General features: G+C 40.9%; 6 protein-coding genes across 13 annotated transcripts in view; 3 read left to right on the top strand and 3 right to left on the bottom strand.

The window, feature by feature from the left end:
- Positions 1–7,390, bottom strand: part of LOC120453525 (disintegrin and metalloproteinase domain-containing protein 10) — an 84,536-nt gene extending 77,146 nt beyond the window's left edge. For 4 of the 5 annotated variants that reach the window (XR_005616547.2, XM_039638587.2, XM_039638511.2 and 1 more), the window contains exons 1-2: positions 7,105–7,390; positions 5,883–6,382 (exon numbers count right to left, since the gene is read on the bottom strand). Coding sequence is in view for 4 of the 5 variants with exons in the window: in XM_039638587.2 (XP_039494521.1) it covers positions 5,883–5,946 (64 nt within the window). In the remaining variant the exon portion in view is untranslated. The remainder of the gene's footprint in view (positions 1–5,882; positions 6,383–7,104) is intronic. The other variant, XM_039638429.2, reaches the window with a different exon arrangement.
- Positions 7,391–8,278: 888 nt separating this feature from the next.
- The window catches only part of LOC120444025, a 42,748-nt gene continuing 27,113 nt past the window's right edge, over positions 8,279–23,913 (top strand). The window contains exons 1-3 of one of the 4 annotated variants that reach the window (XM_039623528.1): positions 8,279–8,458; positions 10,527–10,805; positions 22,835–22,954. In XM_039623528.1, the coding sequence (XP_039479462.1) occupies positions 10,787–10,805; positions 22,835–22,954 (139 nt within the window). In that variant the 5' untranslated portion in view covers positions 8,279–8,458; positions 10,527–10,786. Of the gene's footprint in view, positions 8,459–9,952; positions 10,017–10,526; positions 10,806–22,832; positions 22,955–23,913 lie in introns of those variants that run through there. The other 3 variants (XM_039623529.1, XM_039623527.1, XM_039623526.1) reach the window with 3 other exon arrangements.
- Positions 14,222–15,231, bottom strand: LOC120444026. Its single transcript, XM_039623532.2, has one exon. The coding sequence runs from the start codon at positions 15,127–15,129 to the stop codon at positions 14,227–14,229; it is 903 nt and encodes a 300-aa protein (XP_039479466.1). The 5' UTR covers positions 15,130–15,231; the 3' UTR covers positions 14,222–14,226.
- LOC120444029 lies at positions 15,190–16,148 on the top strand. Its single transcript, XM_039623534.2, has 2 exons — positions 15,190–15,611; positions 15,789–16,148. Exons 1-2 carry the CDS (start codon positions 15,323–15,325, stop codon positions 16,103–16,105), a joined length of 606 nt encoding a protein of 201 aa, XP_039479468.1. The 5' UTR covers positions 15,190–15,322; the 3' UTR covers positions 16,106–16,148.
- Positions 16,137–17,193, bottom strand: LOC120444027. Its single transcript, XM_039623533.2, has 2 exons — positions 16,822–17,193; positions 16,137–16,758 (listed from the first exon to the last, which is right to left on the bottom strand). The coding sequence occupies exons 1-2, from the start codon at positions 17,066–17,068 to the stop codon at positions 16,283–16,285; spliced, it is 723 nt and encodes a 240-aa protein (XP_039479467.1). The 5' UTR covers positions 17,069–17,193; the 3' UTR covers positions 16,137–16,282.
- On the top strand, positions 21,964–22,544 carry LOC120444036. Its single transcript, XM_039623542.1, has one exon. The coding sequence runs from the start codon at positions 22,096–22,098 to the stop codon at positions 22,420–22,422; it is 327 nt and encodes a 108-aa protein (XP_039479476.1). The 5' UTR covers positions 21,964–22,095; the 3' UTR covers positions 22,423–22,544.

Here is a 23,913-nt window from a genome sequence, read left to right on the forward strand (position 1 = left end):
TTTTTAAAGGGTGGGCAAACGATAAAAAGCATTTTTAGAGGGTGGGCAAACGATTTTGTTTGAAAATTTTTAGTTTTGAGGTATGGAAAATGCTTAATTCCTTAAGTGCTTATATTTTCTAAACTAAAAGTTTTTTCAAAATTCTAAAGGGTGGGCAAACGTGGGCAAACGAAGTTATTGCGATTTAAAAAAAAAAATTTCAAAAAACTCAACTTTTTGAAGTTCGAAAATTTTCGAAAATTTTCGAAATTTCATATCTTGAAAACTGGACGTGGGCAAAAAAAACTAATTGGTGGGCAAACATGGGCAAACGATGGGCAAACGATTCCAACTTTCAAATTTCAAAAATTCGATTTTTGCGGACCCAGCTTCTTTGAGCTTGGCAACCTACATACATATGTATGGCATATAAATCACATTTAAGTGAACTGAAGCATTGCTGGTACCTATGTATCTAACACTGCCCATTGATTGACTCGCCAAAATGTTGATCCGATTTGGGGGAAAAATGCGTATATGCTCGAATTAAAAAGTAGTTTTAATGTCTATTTAAATTGATTTTAGTCATTTTATTTCAAACCGACATGCAGACATATAACACAATGGCTTTTGAATAATTTAATTTTTCGGTAAAATCGACTAATTCAACGTTTTGAAATAAAATCCATAACAAATCAGATCTATGAAGACTATTTATTACCGCGTAAATTTGCGGTTTGGATAGATTTCCACTGACAAATTGTTAAAAACTGTGATTACCAATTTTGGTTTTATAAACAAGTAATTAAAATATTAATTAAAATTATTAAAACCTTTACTTCTATCAGCTGTACAACATTGCTGCTTCCTTATGGTTGCCATTTTCATATATTTGCAGCATATTAAATGTTATAGTTTCTAAGGTATTTTATTTTACTGACTAGTGTACAAACGGTAATCTTCATCGACTGATGCAAATAGTGGTCTGTAGTATCCTCAAAATGATTTCGGTACTTAAATCACAGTTGATGCACATTTTAGTGTCATTTCTGATTGAGGAAAAAAACAGACATGGCAGACCCATTTTTAAATTTTTTGATTGGCTGCTTTTATGGAAATGTTTGGTATCTATTTGCTGCATATCAATTCAGTTGTATTGTCAGCATACATAAAAGGCCAAAAGAGACAGATATCGTATGATTTTAAAAAGCAGAAATATTGCAACTATGTGCTGTTGCAGCTGGCAATATTTACATATGTGCACTTTGAATTATTCCTGCAAAATAAATACTAAGATTAAAGTAATTAAAGAGAATGCTCTTTGCAACTTTCACATTTGAAATGTACAAACTGATTTATTTAGTTCTGTACTCTGTCAAAATAAATCTTTCGTACGTATTTGGATGTATATAAATATTTTTTTCTTACATTTTTTCGTTTGTTAGTAAAGTAAAATAGGCTATCATCTACGTGAAAACTTTTCACATCCACACACATTCCTTTTGGATATCTGAGTCCCGGAATGGCAAATGAAATATTTAACCACACACACGACTCGACTCTTTGGCCGAAAGTTGGCTTTTATTGGCAGCAATCTGCGTGCACGGTGTCGCCTGGGCTGCGAGTTTGTGCCCCGCAGGCACGGGAAAAACAGATAGACAGAGATTCCAGACACAGACAGACAGACAGACCCCGAATCATAATGAGCGGCATTAAAACTAATGAAAATCAACTTTGGCACACCGACGAAAAACGCCGGAAAAGCCGGGCCCCAAAAGGGCGCAAGCCGAAAGGGGATGATGATAGATATACCCCCTGAAAAGCGCGCAGCACAAAAATGACGACTTCTGTGGCAGAGTGGAGACACAATAAAAATAAAAGCAAACGCCGCCCCACCATCATCATCATCGACCTCCCCACAACCCGTTCCCATTTTCCAGCCAACTTTAGACGTCGTAACCCCGAGCAACAATAAGAAAATTGCGAGACAGACAAAGTGGAAAAACGCATAAAAATGAAGACGCAACAATGAGGAAAATGAAAGGCAGAAATTTCACAAAATCAGAATTTTTTAACCCACAAGAGAAAAAAGTAAAAGTAATTGTTTAAAAAGTGTACATGGATATATAAAATTAATTATTAAGGAGTATTCAATAGACTTTGAGAATAATATAAAATGTTTCTTTTTTTATGTACTTAATTTTATTAAAAATGAGACAAATACTGCAACTTTTGCTCACTAAGCATCCCACCAGTTTGTGGGATTCCATATTTAATTAACTAAGATGCGAGAGAAGAGCAGAAGCGGAGTTCTTACCAAAAAAAAAATATCCCTGGGCTTAAAGGACGAAACTATGCATATACATGTACATATGTACATACGGAAAATACTTATGTATGTATGTGCATAATTCTGTGCCCAAGTCAAATGAATGTGAATCTGCACTTGAATGCGAATGCGAAAAGCGAATGCCAGCACGAAAATGTTCTTTGACTTGGTCTTATTCTCTTAGTTTTCTCCTTTATCAGCGCTTCCCCGTTTCATTTTTGTTTGTTTTTTCATTCGCTTTGTTGCTGTGCGATGGTGAGTAGTGTGTATGGTGTATGGTGTATCTTGTATCTGTAGCTGCGTCTGTGCATAATGTATCTCCGTCTTGGCGAATCGTTTGGCTTCTGTTTGTTTATGCTTCGCGACTTTACTTGAGGGAAACAAAAAAATGAAATGGGAAAAAGGGGAAATGAAAGAAAAGAAAAGTTTTTATGCCTTTGTCTGATGCTCGTCTGTTTGTTTATGTATCCCCCTCGTATCTCTGTGGCTTACCGCGTAACTTTAATAATTTAATTAAATTCTACCAAGCTCCAAACCTCCGCCCTCAAACACCCCCCAAAACCACTGGTGTCATGCGAGTCCCGCTTTGATTGTTATTTAGGCCATTTGGCATAATGAGGCAGCATAATTCTCACATAAAATCCAATTTAAGCGCATTTATAGTGGCTAACTTTGGGCTTCCTGATTGAATTGAAGGTTACAAAAGCATGCATTATTCACTATCTAAAGGAAGTGCGATAACCTAATCTAAAAAAATTTGTAATGACTCAAAATATATGATTTTTAAATCCATATACATATGCCCTTGAGAGATATTTTTAATACAATATAAACCCTTAGGAAAAAAACTAAAAAGTACCAGAAAACCACAAAACTAGATAAGTTCATAAAAATACAAAATTCTTATATTAGTATCATATAGAACAATATATATGACAAACATTTGGAGGATTATGTTAATGAATGGCATATTGAAATGCGCACGCCATAACCTTTAAGTCAGTTACGGAAATTGCCAACACGAGTTTCACCTGCCAGGATAACGACATTTGTGTCGATCCAACCATTGCTTTCACCCTCGGAAAACCCATTTACATTTATCTGCATGTGCAGCGCCCTAGAAGAGGGCAATTTACATCAAGTCACGCCCTTTCATTAAAGCTACTCATCAATTTGAAGTGCCAGGCGCTTCAGTCATTCAACAAGCTTAAGGGATTTATTCACCGCATGTATACATTCGCATATAAATGCATACATGTATTTCATTTTTTATTACTTTTTATTTCATTTATTTGGCAGGCACTCGGCAAACAATAAATGTCAGCCGCCTGGTAATAGTAACACACTTTGCAATGGGAGATACATTTGTATCTAGCAGATACGACGGCAAATACAGAGCAAACGCGTCTATCATCTGGCTCGGATTTTCCAAATAAACCCCCGCGTTGTGTGGGTCATTTTGTTTGTATATTATGAAACAGCACGATGCTCTTCATCCACGGTCACGTTGTCATCTCTAGATTTCGATGGTGGCTTCATTATTTGTTTGTTTACTATGTTGCACTCGGCACGTACGGGAAATAAAGCAAAGGAAAATTGCATAAATGCCCGGGCAAAGTGTCCATTGTTCTCTGGGCCCTGTCATCCTAAACTTTCTTCCCATCCCCGGACCGCATCTCCTATATGTGATTTATGACAGCTTTTTGCCCGACTAAAGTTATATTTGAACCAACTTTTTGTGAACAGCTTATCAATAACAATAATAAAATCCAGAACAAACCAGATGGGCTCTACAAATTCATTTCACTCGTCAGCTTGCGTAGAATCTTTTTTTATTTTATATAAAGCCCAACACAACAAATTAAATTAAGAAAAAAAAAAGCGAAACCAAACAGATGCAGACAAGTTACGTAAAAAGTAGCCGCAATCTCAAGCTGAAACTGAGATACAAATACAGTATCTTTATCTTAATTCCCAGCTGTATCTTGTTTCTCTATCTCAGAACTGTTGCTCTTCACACAACTTCTTGTATATTTATTTCCTTCGCTTCCGCTGCTGTATAGCAGGAGAAAACTCTTCTTCAAAGCTGTTGCTTATATATTTTTATAATTTTTCCATTTTCAATCATTATATGGATTACATACAGCCCAGACAGATAATGCCGAGACATTGACCTTTTTCGCTGATTTTTTGTTTTTCTCTGGCCTTTTCTATTCGCCTCGATTCTGGGTTCTCCGTTCTCGGTTCTTGTGTCTGCTCTCTTTCTTTGTTGTCAGATTAGCCGGCCAAGTGGATAAACCAGTTTTCGCCTCCGCCACTCTGCCATCTTCTTGGTTTGATTCTTGGCCCTCTATCCTCGGTGTTTTTGCCCATGTTCATGTTGCTTGACTTTGGCTAATTAGCCAAGAGTGGATGTTGCTGGTGTGGTTCTTGTTGTTGCTGTGGGCCCTTGCCCCGCCTCGAATTTCGTAACGTTGAACTTGGGAAAATCTTGCCAAGTAAACAAATTAGTTGAAGTGGCAAGAAAACGGTCAATTACATATATATACATTTTTTATTAAAATTTAAATAAAATAAAACCCAATATTTATTCATAATTTAAGTAGCACAACTCTGATTGATCCATTAATTATTTGCAATAACCAAATGAGTTTTTTCTAAAAAGTGTTTCATACCGAAGTATGTAGTTTTAAAATTTTGTAAGTCCCCTTTGTTCAACCCAAGCAAACGATTTCACAATAAAAATGGATGAGTCCCCAGAGGTTTAGGTTTACTCAGGTTTTCATGACTCACGTTATACCTTATGCTTTCCACCTTCTTCGCTCTTTTTGCCCCAACAATGGATTTGCTTTGTGGAAATGAATAGGTAGAATCTGAATCTGAATGCCTAATGTACATATGTATGTACGTACATATACATATGAGTAGCTAACTTATGTGAAAAGTATATTCACGGGTTTATGTATATTGTGTTATTAGAGTCGGTCGAGTTTGAAACCTTGGCACCTGCAAGTGAGAATAATGCTGAAAGGCAACACGACTGACTGAAAGCAAACACTCTGGGTCACAAGAAAAACATTCTGAATTCATTTGAAGTGACAATAGCAAAATGAAATTAATTATGCTAAGCAACCCATTTGTTTAATAACAAAATACACCCACAAGGAAGTTTGTGCGGCGAGAAAAGCAAGAGACAATTACCCAAAGTGTCTACCAAAATTATAACAAACTGTGCTCCACCCTCAAAACAATACCCTCCCCCGGAATCCTTCACTCGTCAATTATCCAGGCAAAGTACGTAATTATTTTTGTAGCTCGAAGGGTTCTGGGTGAAAATGTTAACTTTGTTTCCGCCTGATTGAGCACTTACTCCAATGTTATTGTCTATGGGTCATTTATAGCACCCTTGGCTGTATTTCATTTAAGCCCTGATTGTTGTGGTTTTTTCAGTTGCCAGTGAGTCAAGTGCAAAATAAAAGACATGCTTTATGTTAAGGGAGAATAACAATATATTAACAGGCTTTCTTTTTTAAAGGCTTAAGCCAGTGAAACAAGTTTTAATGTTTAAACTTACCATTTACGATGATGATGAAAATGATCGATACGAATACAATGTTGAAAGCACATTTTGATGACATTATTTGCGATAGGGATCCAACGTGGATGGTGTCGACTAAACAGAACTAGCACAAAATTTCTGTTTGCTTTGTTTTTGTTTCCTCGAAGGTCGTTGGTTGGTCTTAATAATTTCCTTTGGGCAGTAGTTGGTTGCGTTTTTGGGCACCTCGCGAACTCCAATCTTCGCGGGTTTTTAATCAGAGCTTTGCACTTTCCATGCCATTTACAGATTTAGCACTTTTTGCATGGGCCATAAAGCTTCGCAGCACTTTTTCGCACGCACGAATTATTTTTGCTATTTTTTGCTACTTCTCTTTGAGCTCTTGTCACGTACACTTTTTCTTATATTTTTATTTTATTCCAATACTTTCTCGTTAATAAATTAAAAGCGAAAATAAAAAGAAAAATCCTCCTTTTTGGATGATTATTTGTGTTTATTCACTGGATTGTTTATTTCTGGAGGCAGAAGAGTGAGACAATTAGATCGGCACTTTTATTTTGATTCAACTTTATCAATTATATACTAATAACATATTTGTGTTTTATTGTTTATTTTTATTCATACATTTTTTTTTTATTTTTACGTAATATTAATGTTTAGTCTGTGTTGCTTAATAAGTTTAATAATGGTTGGAAAACCAAAACATTAGCAATACAAACAAACAGAAAATCACAACAAAAACAGCTATTGGCCTCTTGCACTCGACAAAGGCAATGAGCAAGCGCAGAGAGGAGAGCGAGAGAGGAAGAGCTAATGCAACAGAGACAACGAAGAGCGACGGATAAGGAGAAGAGGAGAGAGCGACAGCTGCGGCGCAAACGCAATAAAATGCATTAAATTAATTATTGTTGCTTTCAAGATTGTTGTTGTTCGTGCCACAAGAAAACAGCAAGGCGATATGTTTACAATGCCATTTTAAATAAATAAACAATGCACTTTTTTTGTGAATATTATTATGTTGAGTTTATCTTTGCAATTGGGCTAATTTAACAATGTTTTTGTATGTTTACTTATTTTCGTGCGTTTCTTCTTATCCTTCTTTTATGCTCTCTCTTTTATGTTGTGTTCTCCGATTGCCACTCTCCATTTCTCTCCATCTCTCTCTCGTTTGCTATGTGTTGCCAGTAAATTAAATGCGTTGAAATGCAGCCATTTTGTCTCCGCAATTGGCACTCACTTGAACTCCCGTTGAATATTTTGTTTAGCCACAATTCTCAATTGGCCTTAATCGGGGGCATTTTCTTTGATTAGCGCACATTTCTTGGGCCAGACTTGGCGATTTATTTATTTTTAATTCGCTCACCCGCTCGCACACACACACACACGAACGCACGCACACATGCAAACGCACGAACACGCGTCCAGCGATTTTCCGACTTTCCGACTCCCACGGCGTTCCGAGATCCGTTACAAAGAGTAACGCGTCCAACTCGCTTGGTGGTTTTTTTAAAACTACCCGATTTCTCACAATATATACATATGTACTCGCGTTTAAGTGTGACCAGCATCACGAAACCCGTTTTACCTTCCAGCTCCCCTTTTGAGTGTTATTTTCGCGTGCGTTAATACTGACTTTACACATAGAGATGGCATAATGCCTAATCGAATATCGATTGCCGCTTAAAAATATAATTTAGTTAAAAGTAGTTATATTTCATAAAAAATAAATGCTTTGGTTAAGAGCGCCCACTTTTTGGCTATAGTAACATATTTAAACATTTTTCATAGAAGGCAGGGCAAAGATTGTCAGACAATCGTCAAAATAATCAAAATCCATATCAAGGCATTTTCATTTGACAAAAAATACAAATTAATTATTCTGGATTTAATTGTACATGGAACTTATAAATTCATGCTTTGATTATTACAATGCGAGTATGCTTTTACTATTAATTGCACAAATTCAACAAAGCGATTCAAAAAGGGCGCCACAGCTTAAATTATTCAGTATCCCTCGTTAATTTTGTCGATAGTAATTGTACGCCTGGTGGCAGCCTTTGACATATTCCGACAGCGTTGCCGGACTAGTTGTTTTGGATTTATAAATTAGCATACTGAAATATATGTTTTTTTTAGAAAAATAATACACTTAAATTTTTTCTTTATATCAAAAAAAATTGTTGTACCTAAGCTTATAAGCTGAATAGGTTCAATTGGCTGTGTGTTGTACGTTATAATCTAAGATAGACGAACGCCCATTTTGGTGATTTGTTTTTATGATCCTTTCAATAATAGAGTTATGCCCTTTTGAACCGCGCGCCCACTTTTGACGTGCTTGGATTTTTTAGTAATAAGCGGACCGAAGGGGCCTTGAGCCGCGCCACCTGGCAACACTGCCTCAGATGCTCTTCGAGTGTTGCTGCGGGTGGACGTGCTCGCTTTTCTCTCCGTTACCGTTAGCTCGAGTTCGCGCTCGTGTATCCGTGTGTCTGTCCGCGTTCCCCGTCCGTGTGTGGGTGTAGGTGCGAATGTGTGTGTGCCTTTGGTCGCGTGTCGTCGCCGCTTTCATGTAAACGAAGATTGTGCAAAAGGTAAACGCCAAACGGTGGCAACAACAGTGAATGATAAACAGAAGCGAAACAACCAGCTAGCACAGCAACAACGACAACACAAACAACTAACAGCAAAGAAGCAAGCAAACAAAACTTGTGAAATACTTTTTGTTTATTTTTTTTTTTTTTGGCCTGGTCTGGTGGCAAGTGGCAAAAGCTATAAAAAACGATTCTCAAAAACAGGTTTTCTGAGAGAGCACGAGAGAGAGAGGAGGGTTTACTGCAAATGCGAAACTAGAAGCTCAACTGCTGCCGCACAGTGGTCACTACTAAACTTCTAAACTTGTCCCACTGTACGCCCAGAACTTGTTTTCTTCATCTTTTCTTTTAACTCCCCTCCGCTCCGCACACCTCCCTTCCCTATGCAGCTAACTACTCCTTTCATCGGGCGTTTTAGAATGCATATTTGGTTTATGGAAAGCTCACATGCAGCGCCCCCCGAAATCAATACGGAAAACGGTTTTTCCCGAAAGAGCCGTTACTTTTCGGGAAAATCCCCGTTCCATTGCTCCTCGGCTCTGCCACAAAAATCAGCTGGCTCTGCAGTCGGCGCAGCTCTGCCGGCGTCGGCAGTGGAGGGACTGCGTCGGGCGCCTAGCAACAGAGGTTAACCTCTGAGTACAGGGCCGGTTTACGCTCGGGCGCCCAAAATCTCGGGGAGCAACACGTTACATAAGGTGGCAAAGTTTGTCAACCCCAAGATTAGGTCTCATAGGTCTCATAGGTCTGCACATTATGTGCTTGCTAAAATCATATAGTTCACTTAATTTTCATATTTTGAGACTGAACCAAAAACAGTGGGAACTCAGCTATATATATTTTTCAATCTTAAGATAGATATTATATCGTAGAATTAAAAGTGATCGTATATTTCAAAAATCTCTTAACCTTAAAGTAAATGAAACTGTAGTACTATGCACAAATAGTAAAGCCCATATATAGAATAGTATAGTAAAAAAGTTGAAAAAGTTTTTTTAAACTTACGTTAAAATGTAAGTTTAAAACAATTGTAAAGATTAGTTTTTTTGCACCTCCCCGATATTAAATGATTTCGGGCCTGGTCCTTGCCGCCGTCAGCTGTGCGCTGAGTGCGCAGGCGCCACACACGCACACCAGCACTCACACACATACAGACACACACACACAAACTGATGGAGCAGCCACAGGCAGCAGGAAGCAGGCAGAAGAAGCAGGAGCAGGAGCAGCAGAGGAAGAAGAAGCGGACCAGCCTGCTGGTTAACTGCCTGACTTTGGCCCGCAAAATTGCATTGCTGGCGTCTCGCTCGCACGCACTTACTTCGGCAGTAATGCCGGAAAATGTGAAAACGTGGTGGGGTGGTGGCGAGAGGGGGGAGAGCGGCGCGATGTGGGCCGAAGTTCGCAGTTGGCAGTCGGCAGTCGGCTTTACATAAGTTGACGTCCGTGGCAGGCGGCCTGCTCCTGGAATTTCAGTGCCCGGCTGCAGGTCCTTTGCTCAGGTTGTGTTGACGCGCTTTTCAGTTTTTCCGGTGGATCAGCTGCTGGCGCTTTGCAACTGGTTCGGATTTTTCTTCACCTATTTGTGCCCCTATTCCTGATTTTAAAAAGTTTACTTTGCAATTTTGTTGTACAATTTTTTTTTGGTTTTATTTTTATTGGTTCTGCCTGCAAACCGGCTGAAAATGGACAAAAGGTTCGTCGACAGTTTTGTGTTTTTTCAGCTGTTCGGCTGGTGGAAGACAACATAAAAAAAAAAGAAGTGGTTAGACCTCTTTTTTATTACACTTTAATTTGGATTTTTTGCCATTATTAATCTCATTTCTCAACTATTGCTATTTGCCGCCTGCGTGGGACACTTTCAAAAGCTTTTTTCGGGGCTTCCGTCGATTAGTTTTGGCTTTTATTTATTTATTTATTTATTTCGTATTCAACGAATCATAAAGCCAAAAAACTTGATTTGTGCGCACGGCCAGCAGTAAATCAATTTAACAATATCAAATCGCTCGTTAAACCGTTTGAAAAAACACGTCTAAACCAATTTATATACATATATATTATAACCATGCAGCCGAAGTGTTAATCGACAAACTACAACAGCAACAACGCCGGAGAAAACAACATGTGAGGCGGCTCAAAAAGTTAATTCTGCCAGTCGAAAAGATGGCCGCCAGGATGTGCAGCATCCTTTCCATCGTCATCATCTAGACTTTAGATGCAGCAACAGCAACAGCTACGAAAACAGCTACAGCAGCAGCAGCTACAGCAGCACTCACAGATACACACGCATACCAATGCCGCTGGCAGCCAGACACTCGCACACCAATACCAATGCCAGTCCCTCTTAAAGGTGAGTCGCACTTAAAGTCTTGCATTTTAAATACCCTGCAGTCGTAAAACTGGGTGAGCCTAGGGTCTCTCGAATTTCGGGAGCCCGTGCAGAAAGTTTGCAATATTAACGCTACGAACTTTGGCCTGCCCTCAAAGTAATTATTTTGTCACAGAGAAGTGTTGAAAATTCATTGAAAGTGTTGAAAGTTCATTGTGCTGAATCCTTAAAAACCCCTGTTTATAATATTTTACAGATGTAGATCTTTTTTGTTTTATGATATAACCATATTAAACTTTTGGAAATCTAATTAGGCTGCATATCACAAGTATAGTTTCTATGGTCTATGAGTTCCTTAGAAGCTTGGCAGGATTAAAGCTACTGTGTGCATATCAACCCGAACTTGATCCTTTCGTTGCCCATTTCGCACGTTTATAAGATAATCCTCGATAATAAATATATGTGTGCTGGCAAATGTATTTTGAAACCTTCGTCTATCAAGCCTTGCGAAATGTCCAATCAAGACGAGAATCGCATGATGAATGACCTCAGCATTCCCATCAATCTTACACAATTGTCCCCCCTCGTCCGACTCAAAATTTGAGCTTGAATTTCTTTGATATTTGGCGACCACCATCCGTTTGTCTTTCGTGTGTTGATTTTTTGAGCTTGCGTGCTTAGAGAGCATCTCAAAGTCTAACATTTCTCCTTCGTTTTTTTGTAGTTTGGCGAAATAAGAAACGCCAAGCGCGAATTTTTATAACCGCTTGGATTCGGAGTCGCTTGGATTGGAATTGGAATCGGATTTGAACCCGGGACGAAGTTGGAGATCTGGCCAGAGGAGAGTTCAAGCCAAGTGTAGGGCTGTCTTTTTTTATTATTTTCGTAATTTTTTTTCGGTTTTGGTCGCGAGCCCATTGAAAAAAGCTCGTCAAACCAGTCGCCGCCGTTTGTATTTTGTTTTTGCCTCTGCTGGCTGTTTTTTGTTGTTATTGCTGTTGTTGTTTCCTAGGCCTGGGCAAACTGGCCCCCGTTGATGACTTTTTACATAGACGCTGCTGGCCCGAAGAGATACCAACTGAGATACGACTGTTAGCCAGCCCAGCCATACGGTCATATAGCCATATAGCCATCTAGCCATAGAGGCCCAGACGACTCGACTCGACTCGACCGACAGACAAAACATACACTACACGTATCTAAACTTGTTTGAAACGTGTTACATTTTAAGAACGTTCGCCGCAAGCGGCAAGTGGCAATAATCCTTTCAAACTTGACAGTGCTGCCATGTTTGAGAACGCGAAGGGCTTGTGCCCCAGTGGGAGTGGCATGGATCCACGGATTCTCGTCGTTTTTTTTCTCCTTTTCTTATTTTTTTTTTCATTTGAAACCTAGCATGTGTATCGATGTATCTACTGTGTATCCGGTACTTTATATGCTGGTTGTCAGTCTATCTGGCTCTGCAGACGTTTTGGCTGCCTTTGTTGTTATCATAATGCTTTTATTTTTTGTATTTTCTTTTTTTTTTGTAACACACGGGTGCACTCCTTTTACCCAAATCCCGCACAAAATGGTCACAAAAAAAAAACAAGAAAGGGTGAAAAAAAAGTGAAATTGATATTTTCGCACAAATTGCCGTTAACAAGGATTGGTGGATGGGCACCTAGGCAACGAAAAATTTGCCTGACAAAAATTGGTTGAAAATATGCAGCGAAAATGAAATGAGAATAATGAAATACGAGAAAAAAGTGTTAGGTTCAAACGGGAAATTGTTTACCGTGGTTCCAAAATGATGTAATTTCGCGTGTTCGTGCAATTCAATTTCCTGCCAACGGAAGCCCGCGTCGCTCTACTCGCCCATTGAAGTCAAACATTCGTTCCCGACCCCATAATCATCAGCCTCCCTAAGAAGTAGGAAACCACCCCCACCGCACCCCACCAAGTTTAAAATGTTCTCCAAAAATTGTTTGGCAATTCCAGGCGCATTTTTTTTTTATCGCCCCCCAAACTTTAATTGTTCCTCGAACAAATTTCGTTGAGCATACAGTGCCAGAAAATCGGGAAGATATTTATTTATGTGCATGTGTTTATTCGGCTACAACGGCAGTGTATTATGTAAAATTCAATTTAGCTGATTTTGCTATCATAACAGCTCATCCGTTTTGGACAGCAACCTCCTCCTCCTACAAAGAGTCAATAAAATTAAGGGTACTTCTTTGTGAAAAACCGAGTTGATTCACATGAATGAAATTAAAAGAGCGATGTAATCTTTTAAGCAAAAAATATATCTTGCCTCTGCAAACTCCAGTTACACAGATAAAGTAGGGAAATAAAATTATAATGCATAATTAAATAAATAGGCAATACATAATGAAATACAATAAATCTATCATAGGATGAAAAATCTCTTTTAAAATTCAAGTTACACAGATAGAGTAGGGAACTAAAAATATAACGCATAATTAAATAAATGGGAAGTACAATAATATTTTAGACTATAAACTTTTAGACTTTCCTTTTCTGATTAAAATATATTAAAACTATAATAGGACGAAAAACCTCTTTCAAAAGTGTATGAAAAGTTCGCTATTTATTTGGGCATACAATTTCCAAAGAATATTGGCCATATTTCGCATAAATAAATTATATTGAAAGACATCCCCCGGTCATTGCCTGCCTCTCCAGCCTGCTGGGTTTTATTTTGGCCGGGCCTGGCTGGCATTGCCTATATTAACAATAATTCCTTTGTGCCCGGGCATCTTGCCAAAAAGTTGGAGACCGCCCTGCTCCTGGCACAGCAGGCGACGAACGTTTTGTGGCCAATTTCCCGTACCCAAAGGCCGACTTTTTGTGTGACCCATTGTCAAGTCAAGTCAAGCCGGACAAGGTCTACCCGCGCTCCCATGCCACCCACCCATGCCACGTCCCCATTCTGCCACCCGCTATACAGAGCTACTTTTGTCTAGAGTTAAACTCGAAAAAATCAAGAAAAAGTTGGCGAAGAAAGGCAGTACCATTGCGGCAGCGGCGTAAGCGAACTGTAAACTTTGGAGTCCATGACAACCAGTAAAACTGCTGAAAGACCATTGATTGAACCTGGTCATGCGGTTTGCTAGCATTTTCAAACTTTCGCAACCCGACATTGTTTGAGGCAGCTCAAAAATAAACACAAAATGTATTTCAAATCTAGGGAGTGTGCAATTTAAGTACATTTTTTGGCATATCGTTTATACGGACGGACAGACGGACACGACTAGGGTGACTTGGCTGGTTCCGCTCAAGATCCTGATCAAATACTTTTTGCTTAGGACAAACTCTAATATCAGGCTTTATAAATTGAAAAAGAATAATTGAAGCACTATTTTTAACCAAAATTATTACACCGCATTAAGAAGAAAAATAAAGAACCCGACACCAAAATAAAACTCAATATCCAGTTAGACTAGAGAAACTTTTGTTGACTGCTATTATAGATGTAGTAGTAGCCTCCGTTAAATCTCAGTGTGGCAAGTTCGTAGCGCATGGTGCCACTCACCGGATTGGCAACCACTCGCACCGGTGACGAGGAGAAGCTGAGGGTGCGGTAGAAGAAGGCAGTGAGGAAGCTGGCACTGATCACAAAGGCCACAAAGAAACCCAGACAGAAGATACAATCCTTGTTCACCTGCAGGCAGAGGCAAAAGGCTGCCACAAAATCGCAGATGGAGCGTCCAATTCGGGCGCAGATCGTTTGTCGAAGCTGGGGAGGATTGGCCGGTAGATTGTTGCCACTAATGGTGAACGTGTGCTGCCTGCGTTCGCAGGGCGGTCGATTTGGATCTGGTCTTAGGTTGGTCAGATCCAAACGCAATCGCCGGGACTGGGATGGCACCTCAGCGGTCTGGGTGCCCAGTTCGCAGTATTGTGGAATTTGGAGAATCACTGCCGGGTGGGGTGCCTCTGGGCTCTCCCTTACATCGAGATCGTGGGAGAAGCGACAGATTAGTTCCAGTACATTATGCAACTGCTTAGGGGATCCTGCCTTTTTGGCAATCTCCGTCTTTGTCTGAAGACCAGGATCCTCTGCGGATCGGGGATTGAGAACTGCGGATTGAGCACTCGTGCTGGGCACATCATCCAGCTGGGAAGTCACACGATCGCTTTCTGTTCGACCCGCATTCGGAAGTAGCTCCTTTAGGTCGAGTTGGAATGAAGCCTCCGTCCCTGTGGCATCCAAATTCGCATCTGGCAGATACACAACATGGCCATGTTCAACGGCGGGTGGCATATTTATTATAATTTCATGTTGAGATTCCGGCGATGACAGCCTCTCGTCTTCATCGTTCTTATCTAGATGCTTATCCATTGTATTGTGTTGAAAACTGGGAATTTTTTGACCAGCTAATACCAAATTTGAGTGCTAAATTCAGTTCCGGTGTGATACTTGTCAGCATCGAGTTTTTTTGTTTTTTTTTTTATTAAAATTATGTTGGCCTTAGTTGCTTAAAAGACATTTTTCGAAACTATTCCAAATTTTATCAGTGGGCGCTGTAAACTTAATGGCGTGCAGGGAGCCACCACAAACTGCGATCGTCATTAACTTGCTAATTGGGGATTTGGTTCAGGATGCCGTCAACGAACCACGCAAACTGTCCGAGCAGAAGAACACCTGCCAGCGACTCTTCGACATTTTAGGCTTTCAGGCCGACGAATGTTTTGAGGACTTGGACTGCAGTGATGTGGCTGCAACACCCAGTTCGATCACCGTCCGCACCAATTTGAAATCGAGTCTAGTCGAAGCAAACAAACGGAATTGGCACGGCTGGATGTCCAAGGCATTGGAGGAAGGTAAAAATAACAAAACAATTTTTAAAGAAATCTAAAGAGGTAATCTGAAGAGGTTCCCTGAAAGCAACACTCCCAAATTCCACACAAACGAGCTTAAATTTCGGTGAAAAGAGAGACCCGCATTTAATCATTATTGCTATCAACTACAATAAATCTGCTCACTGTACCAACCCGCAGAAGATTCGGACGAGGATGTGGAGATCTTTAGGAAGAAGGGAAGCGATGGGCTCAAGGACATCCATTCGATTGGCGTGCAGACGGACCAGCCACGTCGGCGCATCCGAGTGTGTCCTGTGGATTTCGCACCAGCTCTGGCACCCTGCGAATCGACGCGACACACGATCTTCATCGATGCCGTTTCCGTGCAGATTCCAAACGCATTGGGTCGACCGCCGCTGGCCGATAGATTTTGCTATATGTTGACCGATTTCGCTTCGGCGCTATATTGTAGTTTCGCCATCATGTGTTGTTGCACACCCAATATGTTGAGATGAATTAAAAAAAGGACCACGCTGGTTGGAACTCTCTTCAGCTACATTTGTACTCAATTTTTTCTTATTCAGTCCAGTGAAAAACGTATGATTCTTATTACAATTATTTGGCATTCAGCTACATTTGTACTAAATTTTAACTTATTCAACCAAGTGCGAAACGAATCATTCTTATTACAATTATTTGGGCAGGATTGGGCCACGCAAAAGGGTGCGCTTCAACTCGTTCTGCTGGTTGACATTGGTCTGCAAGTTGCCGTAAAAGTGGCTCAATAACAGGTAAAGGCACCACAGGCACAGGACAATGAAAAGCGCAACAGTCAAATTCTCGCCGATCATGGCCGCACATGCGACAATCGTATCACCCGTCTGCACAAGGACCTGCCACATCCTTTGGTGCAGTGGAGGTCTCTGCAATGCCGTGAGCGATGTCACCGATTCCACCTCGATGTGGATCGTGTGCTGCAGGATCTTGCTGGGCTTCTCCGTTTCGGTATCTAACGCAGCCGCTAACTTTGCCTCCAAATCCTTGCTATCCATCTTACTCTGATCCGCTGCAGTCCACGAAGTCTGACTACTCACCTCGCAGGTGGGCTTGATTGTAACGTCCGATAGCTGAGAAAGACTCGATGATCTGTGCTCCACGATTTCATCTTCTGCGGATTTCAGCTTCAAACTGTTAGCCCTTCAATAATAACTAAATTAATTATATCTCTTACCTTGCTTGAAAGCAAACTCTTCGGATCGGGTTCGCTTCAGGCGGCTTGGTTGTTCATATTTACTATTTGGAAGCTTGTTGTATTTTTCGATCAAATGGCACTTTGTAATCTGCCTGTGAGTCTGGACATCTTTATGCCCCACACTCCAGCCAATAGGTGGCGCTTTGGTGTTATCATCGACTCTTTTTTCCGCCTGTGCAGCTATAGAGGTATCATCTGCGGGAGAGCCACTTCTTGAACTTAGCATGTGAAGGTCTTCTAGTCGCTCCTTGCTGTTGTGATTTAATAGGGTTTTCGTGTAAAAATCATGAGTGTGAGTGAGTATGAAGCGAATTAAATTTATTTTCTAGCAAACGTGTCATTTAAAATTAGTCTGGCTGAGTTTCGTAGCAAAGGGTTGCTTTATCTGCTTCAAACGACCCTGGCAGACCGGCAATTGAGCCTCGTTGGCCAGTGGATAATTTTTGCGCTAAATTAAGCAATTTCCTTTCCTGTCTGGCTGGCTGGCAGATCCAAAAGCTGCTGTCCATCGACACTTCAGGGTCGACTCTCTCTCTCTCTCTCGTCTATGGATTTTCCTGTCTAATATGACAATTATGACGGTCTACTGCACTAATGATATTTTGCATAAGTGCATTTAAGGAAGCAAAGCAAACTACCGGGTTGCTCTCGAACTGAGATTTCATGTACCATGTTTACCATGTGCACTTGCACATGTTTACTGGTCAAAATTTGGAAGAGGACTGCAAATTACTCTACCTTGCGTAAATAAATAAGCAATTGTTTGTAACTATTTTGAACTAAAGGTATTTGCAAGGTCAAAGTTTACCCCGCATTTGCAGAGCCAACAACTACTTTAATATACCAGCACAATAAATAAAATAAGATAAAAACTTTTGCTCCAGGGCATAGCCACACATAAACTGTCATTTTATTATCTGATATTTTTTTGCACATTCGCTTTAGATCAAAATTCATCCCCCAGATTTAAACCACAATTTCCGTTCAATGGCAAAAAGCTGTCTCCGTATATTTCATAATTTGTTCGAGGGAAACTTTTCGATGAAACTCTATTAAAGCAGAGGGGACATAATAAATTCATGGAATATCTCGACTTGGCCGGGTGTACATGTGGCATGTGGCATGTGGAGAGTACGCACATTTGCAGTGGGGAAATCAAAATCCGGGGGCTTTGATGGGAACTTTTCTCGTTGCTGTTCTGTAGCAGGTCCTTTGGTGTCCAGTGCGCACCTGCTACTCAGTGGTCGTGTTTTTCATTTTCGGGGGGGGATGGGGGGATGGGGGCAGTGGGAGATGCTTCTTTGGGTCCAGCCATTGTTATCATTTAAAAGGCTTAAGTGCGCCGAAGATTTATATTTATATATTTGAAAAGAAGGGGAATAAAACGACAGTCCCTGCGACGAGAAAATAAGATAAACGTACACGTTATTGATTTTCCACTCGCATGTGCCGGCCAGTGTGTGTTTGCCTTTGGATGATGCTGTTGCCATGGACTGCATCTCCCTGCTTTGCTGCTGCTTCCGCTTTTCCCCCTTTTTGTGGCGCAGTTTTGTCGCCTGTCCAAAAAATTGAATTCTGGGCTGGGGCATGGTGTTTACGTGGGTTGTGGGCTGTGGACTGTGGGCTTAACTGGGCAGCCAACGCCTGCGCTTGATTCATCTGCCAGTTGATTGGTGTTTGTGCGAAAGTGTTGAAGCAGAACAACTGGGATTGAGTGGCCACCATCCTTTATCCGCCAGCTCCCGGCTCCCGGCTTCCATCTACCAGCTTGCCCCTTCGGCTGCATGTTAAGCTTTATTTGTGTTGCCTACTTCGAGGCGTCGCCGAGGGGCACGCAAATCGATCGTGCTGTCCGTCTCAGATAATGGATTTAAACAAAGCCCATTTCGTGAATGCATTTCTTAGGAAAATCCATTCGACTATAAATTATCATTACATAAGAGGTGGAAAAGCTGCCCATAACATAAGAACATAAATATTGCTCAATCGTTAAGTAATGAAACATATGTATATTAATGTAGGTATTAATTTCCTTAAAAGCTAGAAGTAGACAATAAGTTAAGCCTATGCGAAGCACATAATATACAACATGTGTCTCACCAAATGAATTGCTATTTCAAATTGAGATTATTGTTAATTAAATCCGCACCCTTTGTTGTCACCACCGACCGCGTTTTTGGCAACCTTCCTGATTACACTGCCGGAAAATGTGTCGGCCTATTTCTTGGATTTATGAGGTGTGGCTGATTATTTTCGCTGCCGCACGATAAATATATATATGTACATATATATCACTCTATATAACCAAATGGTGCAACACTGGGCAAATATAGTAGGCGTCTAACCGTTGCCAAAAGTTTCAGTATGCGCTTCGTGCCTGCTTGGCCAGCTCGTAAATAATATTTGTTTAGAGATATTTTTGCCTTAATGCTTGTTTGTTTCCTATTACTCTGGGCCAGCTCGTTTATCATCTTGGCCAAAGCCAGCAGCTTCGGATGCTGCAAGAGCAAAAGGACCAGCTACTGGCGCAGCATGCATTCAATTAGCGCCTGGCAAGATGCGGATTTTCGTCGTGCCATATTATCATAAAGCTCATAATTTCTTGGTTTGTTTTTCAGATGTTGGTCAAGATGTACAGATAGCCAGCTTGGGGTTTTGGCTTGTTAAAATAAATCACAAGGGCTTAATTCGAAATATGGCAAAGTCGTATGGAACTTTATAGTAAATAGGCTTATAAGCATATAACCTTGTTCCCAACCCTTTCAAGCACAAACAAATTGTGTTAACTAATATCTTATTTCATTTCTACAAAACACCATGATGTTTTAAAGACTTATTTTTGTTATACAACTGCCTCACACCTGCCAAAGGCTTGGAAAGGCTGTCAAAACGTTTGCCACTCTTGTCTATGACGGCAAGGAGGTAAGTAATTCCCCATCCTTGTGGCAATCAGTAGCTGGCTATTTTCTCACCTGGCCACTTGGCGCTTAGACATGGCCCGCTGCTGGTTAGTTGGCATTTAATGGCATTTGACACTCTTCACCGTGTCTGCAAGCAAAAACATCACGAGCCAATCCAAAATGGATGAAAAAACTGAGAGGGATGTTATATTGTCAAGTAACCAGACCGTAAAATACCCTGGTACTTAGGCAAAGAATAACGTTTAGTCTTTTAGCACGGAGGGAATCTTTTGCAAAAATATTATATATTTATATTCATGTCTAAACATAAGATATCCTGTATGGATCCAAAGTTAAATTGGCCTAATAAGTTTATCCATAGCCAGAATGATTATGGCTAATACACTTAATAGAAAGGCAATATGCCCGTGAGAACACCGTGTAGAAAAGAGGACAAGGGCGAGTAAAATAGAATGGAAATATTGATAGAGAAATCAATAGGAAGCGGCAAAGGAGATAGAAGGACAGGCAGCAGGCTACTTGGAGCCGGGCGAGCACTTGCCTAATGAAGTTGTTCCTTAAATCGGGAACGACATCGACGAAGGACCACGAAGCCACCGAGGAGTGAAAAAAGGAAGCGCTTTCTGGGGTCCACGGACAACAGCAATAACAACATCAATGCACTTAATGCTCTTGTTTGCTTAACTTTATTTGATGTCCTGGCCTCTTGCTTACTTTTCCCATACTCTGCATTCCCATATGTACATATGTACATATCCACATACATATAAGGCAAAAGCCACGCAATCTGCCATGGCTTTTGTCTATGCCATATGTACAAATGCAGGAAATGTAATTTGTAGACAGCAGAAAATTGCGATTAGAGGCGGCCACTGATTTGCGAATACTGATTTTATCAACGAAATGCGAGCCTTGTCATTGGTCTCTTGAATTACACCAGCTTCAGTTACAGTACAATTTTTAAATTATTTGCTCCTGCTCAATTTGCCAGAGTAACATTTTGTGCATGGCTGCTGGCAAAGTGTACTACATTATTCAGGTCTTACGTACTCTTACTTTAGCTGCTGTCCTTCTGGCTCGGGCTTGTTATTGTTTTCGAGCGATGACTATGTTGTTTACAAATGAACGCAGCTTACGCAGCACGAATGCCAGCGCAAGGACCTTTTCTGCCCCCCACATACTGACCACTGGCTTCCAGACAAAAACGAAAAAAAAAAAGAAAGAAAACGAGAAAAAAAATGGGAAGAAGAAAAAGGGGGGCTTATGCGAACGCAGGACATCATTTTGCTGGTCTCGGGTGTAATGCATTTAGCGGTACGCGGTAAGCGGTGAGCGGTGGCACGGAAAATATTCGCTCTGCCGATATGGTTTCGCTCGGCACCGAATACTTGGCTTATTTTGCGGTCAAATTAATGCAGCTGCAGGAGGCGGGAGGCAGAAGGCAGGACGGCCAGGATGTCTGCAGCTCGTTCACGGTGCATGTATTTTTAATTAATTGCAAGGCTCCCCCCCCCACATCTTCCTCAAGGTAACAGGAGCTGAGTTGGCCCGGCCATCGCATGCCATTTCGTCCTCCCATGTGGTCAGCCCCCCTCCGCCGCGCCCCTCGTCCTTCCTTGGCCCGTTCGTGTCCGTGTTGCTCCTGGATTCTCGCCTCCTGGAAGGAGTGTGTCTGTGTGCGGGCACTCCTGGCACAATAATAGGTTTACTTCCACTTTTTTGCAGTAGCCTGCATTGGCGATGCTACCAGAAATGTCGATTTCAATTATGGGAGACATGAATTAATTATGGCTTTTAACTTAAGTAATTGATTTAAATTAGTTATTATATTGAGCAGGTCGAAGAATTCGACATTCAGAGTCTAAGCAACAGTATAAAAAATATTTTTTACATCCTTTGAGATATTTAGACAGAGTATTTTAAATAATTTAAGGCTGTAAAAAGTTTCAGTTATATAAGAGCATTTTACAGTCGCATAGAGAAGGTCAAACACTTTCTTATCATCATTTTTTCCCATATGACCGCAAGTTACCAGCAGCGCTACATCATTTGCGGTTAATTGTAATTAAAGTTCAGTGGTATGCTCCAAAGCACACTCGTTGCCCCATCCGCCGGCAAACTTTTCCGGGTGGCCACCGCAAAATACCGAACCATATCGCATCCGGTGCGAGCTCAGCATTTCGTGCTCATGATGTCATAAGCAACGCAAACAATTTGAAATACTTCGATTCGCAGCATACGTAATCATAGATGTCATTTGGTAAACCAAATTTCAGTGACGACAATCGACAATCGACTAGAACGGAGATTATAATCCACCGCCCAAGCAAGAATGCCGGAAACGAAACCCAAGACGCACTGCCGTCCCAGCAACGGTCTCGACCACACGGAGGAGTCCGTCGTCCGTCTGGCTGCCAATATGGTCACCCAGAGGAACCTCCAACTGCTCCAACCCCGCCCACAGCGCCCACGTCCGCCGCGAGCTCGTCGAAATGCCACCGGCTTTTCGGCCCACCAGGAGGTGCGGCTAAAAGCCGGCGACATGCGCATGGCCCGGCTGCAGATCAGTCTCTCCCAGCTGCGCACCGCAATGGAGGAGTCGAGCAAACAGCTGAAGGACCTCTGCCACGAGATGCGGCTGAATGTGGATGCTGAGTGAAGGGTCCTGCAATTTCAGTGAGATGTCCTGGGGGATTTCGTTTGCTAATGCAAAACCATTCAGTTTAGGTAGTGCCAAATTTAAGTGTTTACGGTGAAAAACAAATAAAAAGAGAAAATCTATATGAATTAGTGTAAGATAGTATATTGGGATGTCATCTTTCTTCCACATTCAACGAGAATATTTTCTGTTGGGGCTTGCAAATAACTATTTTGATACTAAGAACCTAATAGAACCTAATTCATAAAGCAACGTTTTGTAACAAGAAATGAAAAAATGTTAGGAATTTCAAACATCCAATGTAACTTTATTGAGCAAAACATTACTGTACTTGCGAGTATTTATGTATTCACCAATGACCGAATTATGACAATCAAAATACTAACGAATTAAATTCCGCTTCTCATTGCAGACTGCATGGATCCCATGTCAAATTCATTTATGAGTTTTAGCACTACAACAAACGAAGCTCACTCGAAGCCCACCAAAAAGCATTTGGCTGTTGTTCCACCAAGTCAACAAAGAGAGACAGGTATGTACATACATAGATATATGATGATATACTCGTATGTACATACGAGTTGCATTCATATGCTAATATGTATATGAATGTGTGCAGTCCCTGCTTTCTCATAATTCCCGGCCCCCAAATCCCTTTCGCACTTGGGAATTTGGTTGGGGAAAGCGTGATGGCTTGATTTAAATTAAAAATTTATTGCATATTTTTTGCTCCACCCATCATTGCATATTGCCCCTGCGTGTGTGTGTGAGTGAGTGTGGGCCGAGGAAAAAATGTGCAAGTTTGTATTTAAAAATATATAAATATATATATTGTATATGTAGGTATACGTACTCGTTCGTGTGTGTGTATAAATTAAATTTGTGTGCGCCTTTGAACGCGCACAGGACGAACAACCGGCAACATGCATGAACATGCCATGAACTCGAATTTCCAACGCCAACGGGTTAAGGATGTCCTGGCCTGGGGGAAACTGAAAGATATGTGGGCATAGTCAGTGGGTAGCAGGGCGTTTCAAAACGAAGGTAGTGCATACACACATATGTACATATGTATGTATGTACATACAATATACCGAAAGGAAAGGAGCCCTCTGCTGAGTTAAGGGTCTGGCGGTCGGCACTTCAGCAACCGTTTTGATTACTCGCATGTTTTCGCGTGCAACTAAATTAGCGCACGTGTAATCAAGTTCTTTGCGCTGAAAAACAACGAAAAAATATGGAAAATGTACATTGAGGCTTGTGTGAGCGGGAAACCTCCTTCCATCCCCATCCCCATCCCCATTGCACAAAAAGACTCCATCCATTAACCTCCTGGTGCCCTCGACTTGGCGCTCATATTTGTGTGTGACGTTCGTTGTCGGCAGGATGTTTAAAATAAAGTAATTGATGTCCCTTTGGATGACGTATGGTATTTTGCGAAAAGTGCATATTCAGCCATAAATCATTTCATTCGTGCCATAAATTATTCAA

This window comes from Drosophila santomea, chromosome 2L, assembly GCF_016746245.2.
Source record: "Drosophila santomea strain STO CAGO 1482 chromosome 2L, Prin_Dsan_1.1, whole genome shotgun sequence".
NCBI lineage: Eukaryota > Metazoa > Arthropoda > Insecta > Diptera > Drosophilidae > Drosophila > Drosophila santomea.

Coding starts and splice junctions, on each gene's coding strand:
- LOC120444029 (XM_039623534.2), top strand. CDS start 15,323: ATGGCGTGCAGGGAGCCACCACAAACTGCGATCGTCATTAACTTGCTA. Junction 15,612..15,788: donor GTCCAAGGCATTGGAGGAAG/GTAAAAATAACA, acceptor ACCAACCCGCAG/AAGATTCGGACGAGGATGTG.
- LOC120444026 (XM_039623532.2), bottom strand. CDS start 15,129: ATGGATAAGCATCTAGATAAGAACGATGAAGACGAGAGGCTGTCATCG.
- LOC120444036 (XM_039623542.1), top strand. CDS start 22,096: ATGCCGGAAACGAAACCCAAGACGCACTGCCGTCCCAGCAACGGTCTC.
- LOC120444027 (XM_039623533.2), bottom strand. CDS start 17,068: ATGCTAAGTTCAAGAAGTGGCTCTCCCGCAGATGATACCTCTATAGCT. Junction 16,759..16,821: donor AGAGTTTGCTTTCAAGCAAG/GTAAGAGATATA, acceptor TGAAATCCGCAG/AAGATGAAATCGTGGAGCAC.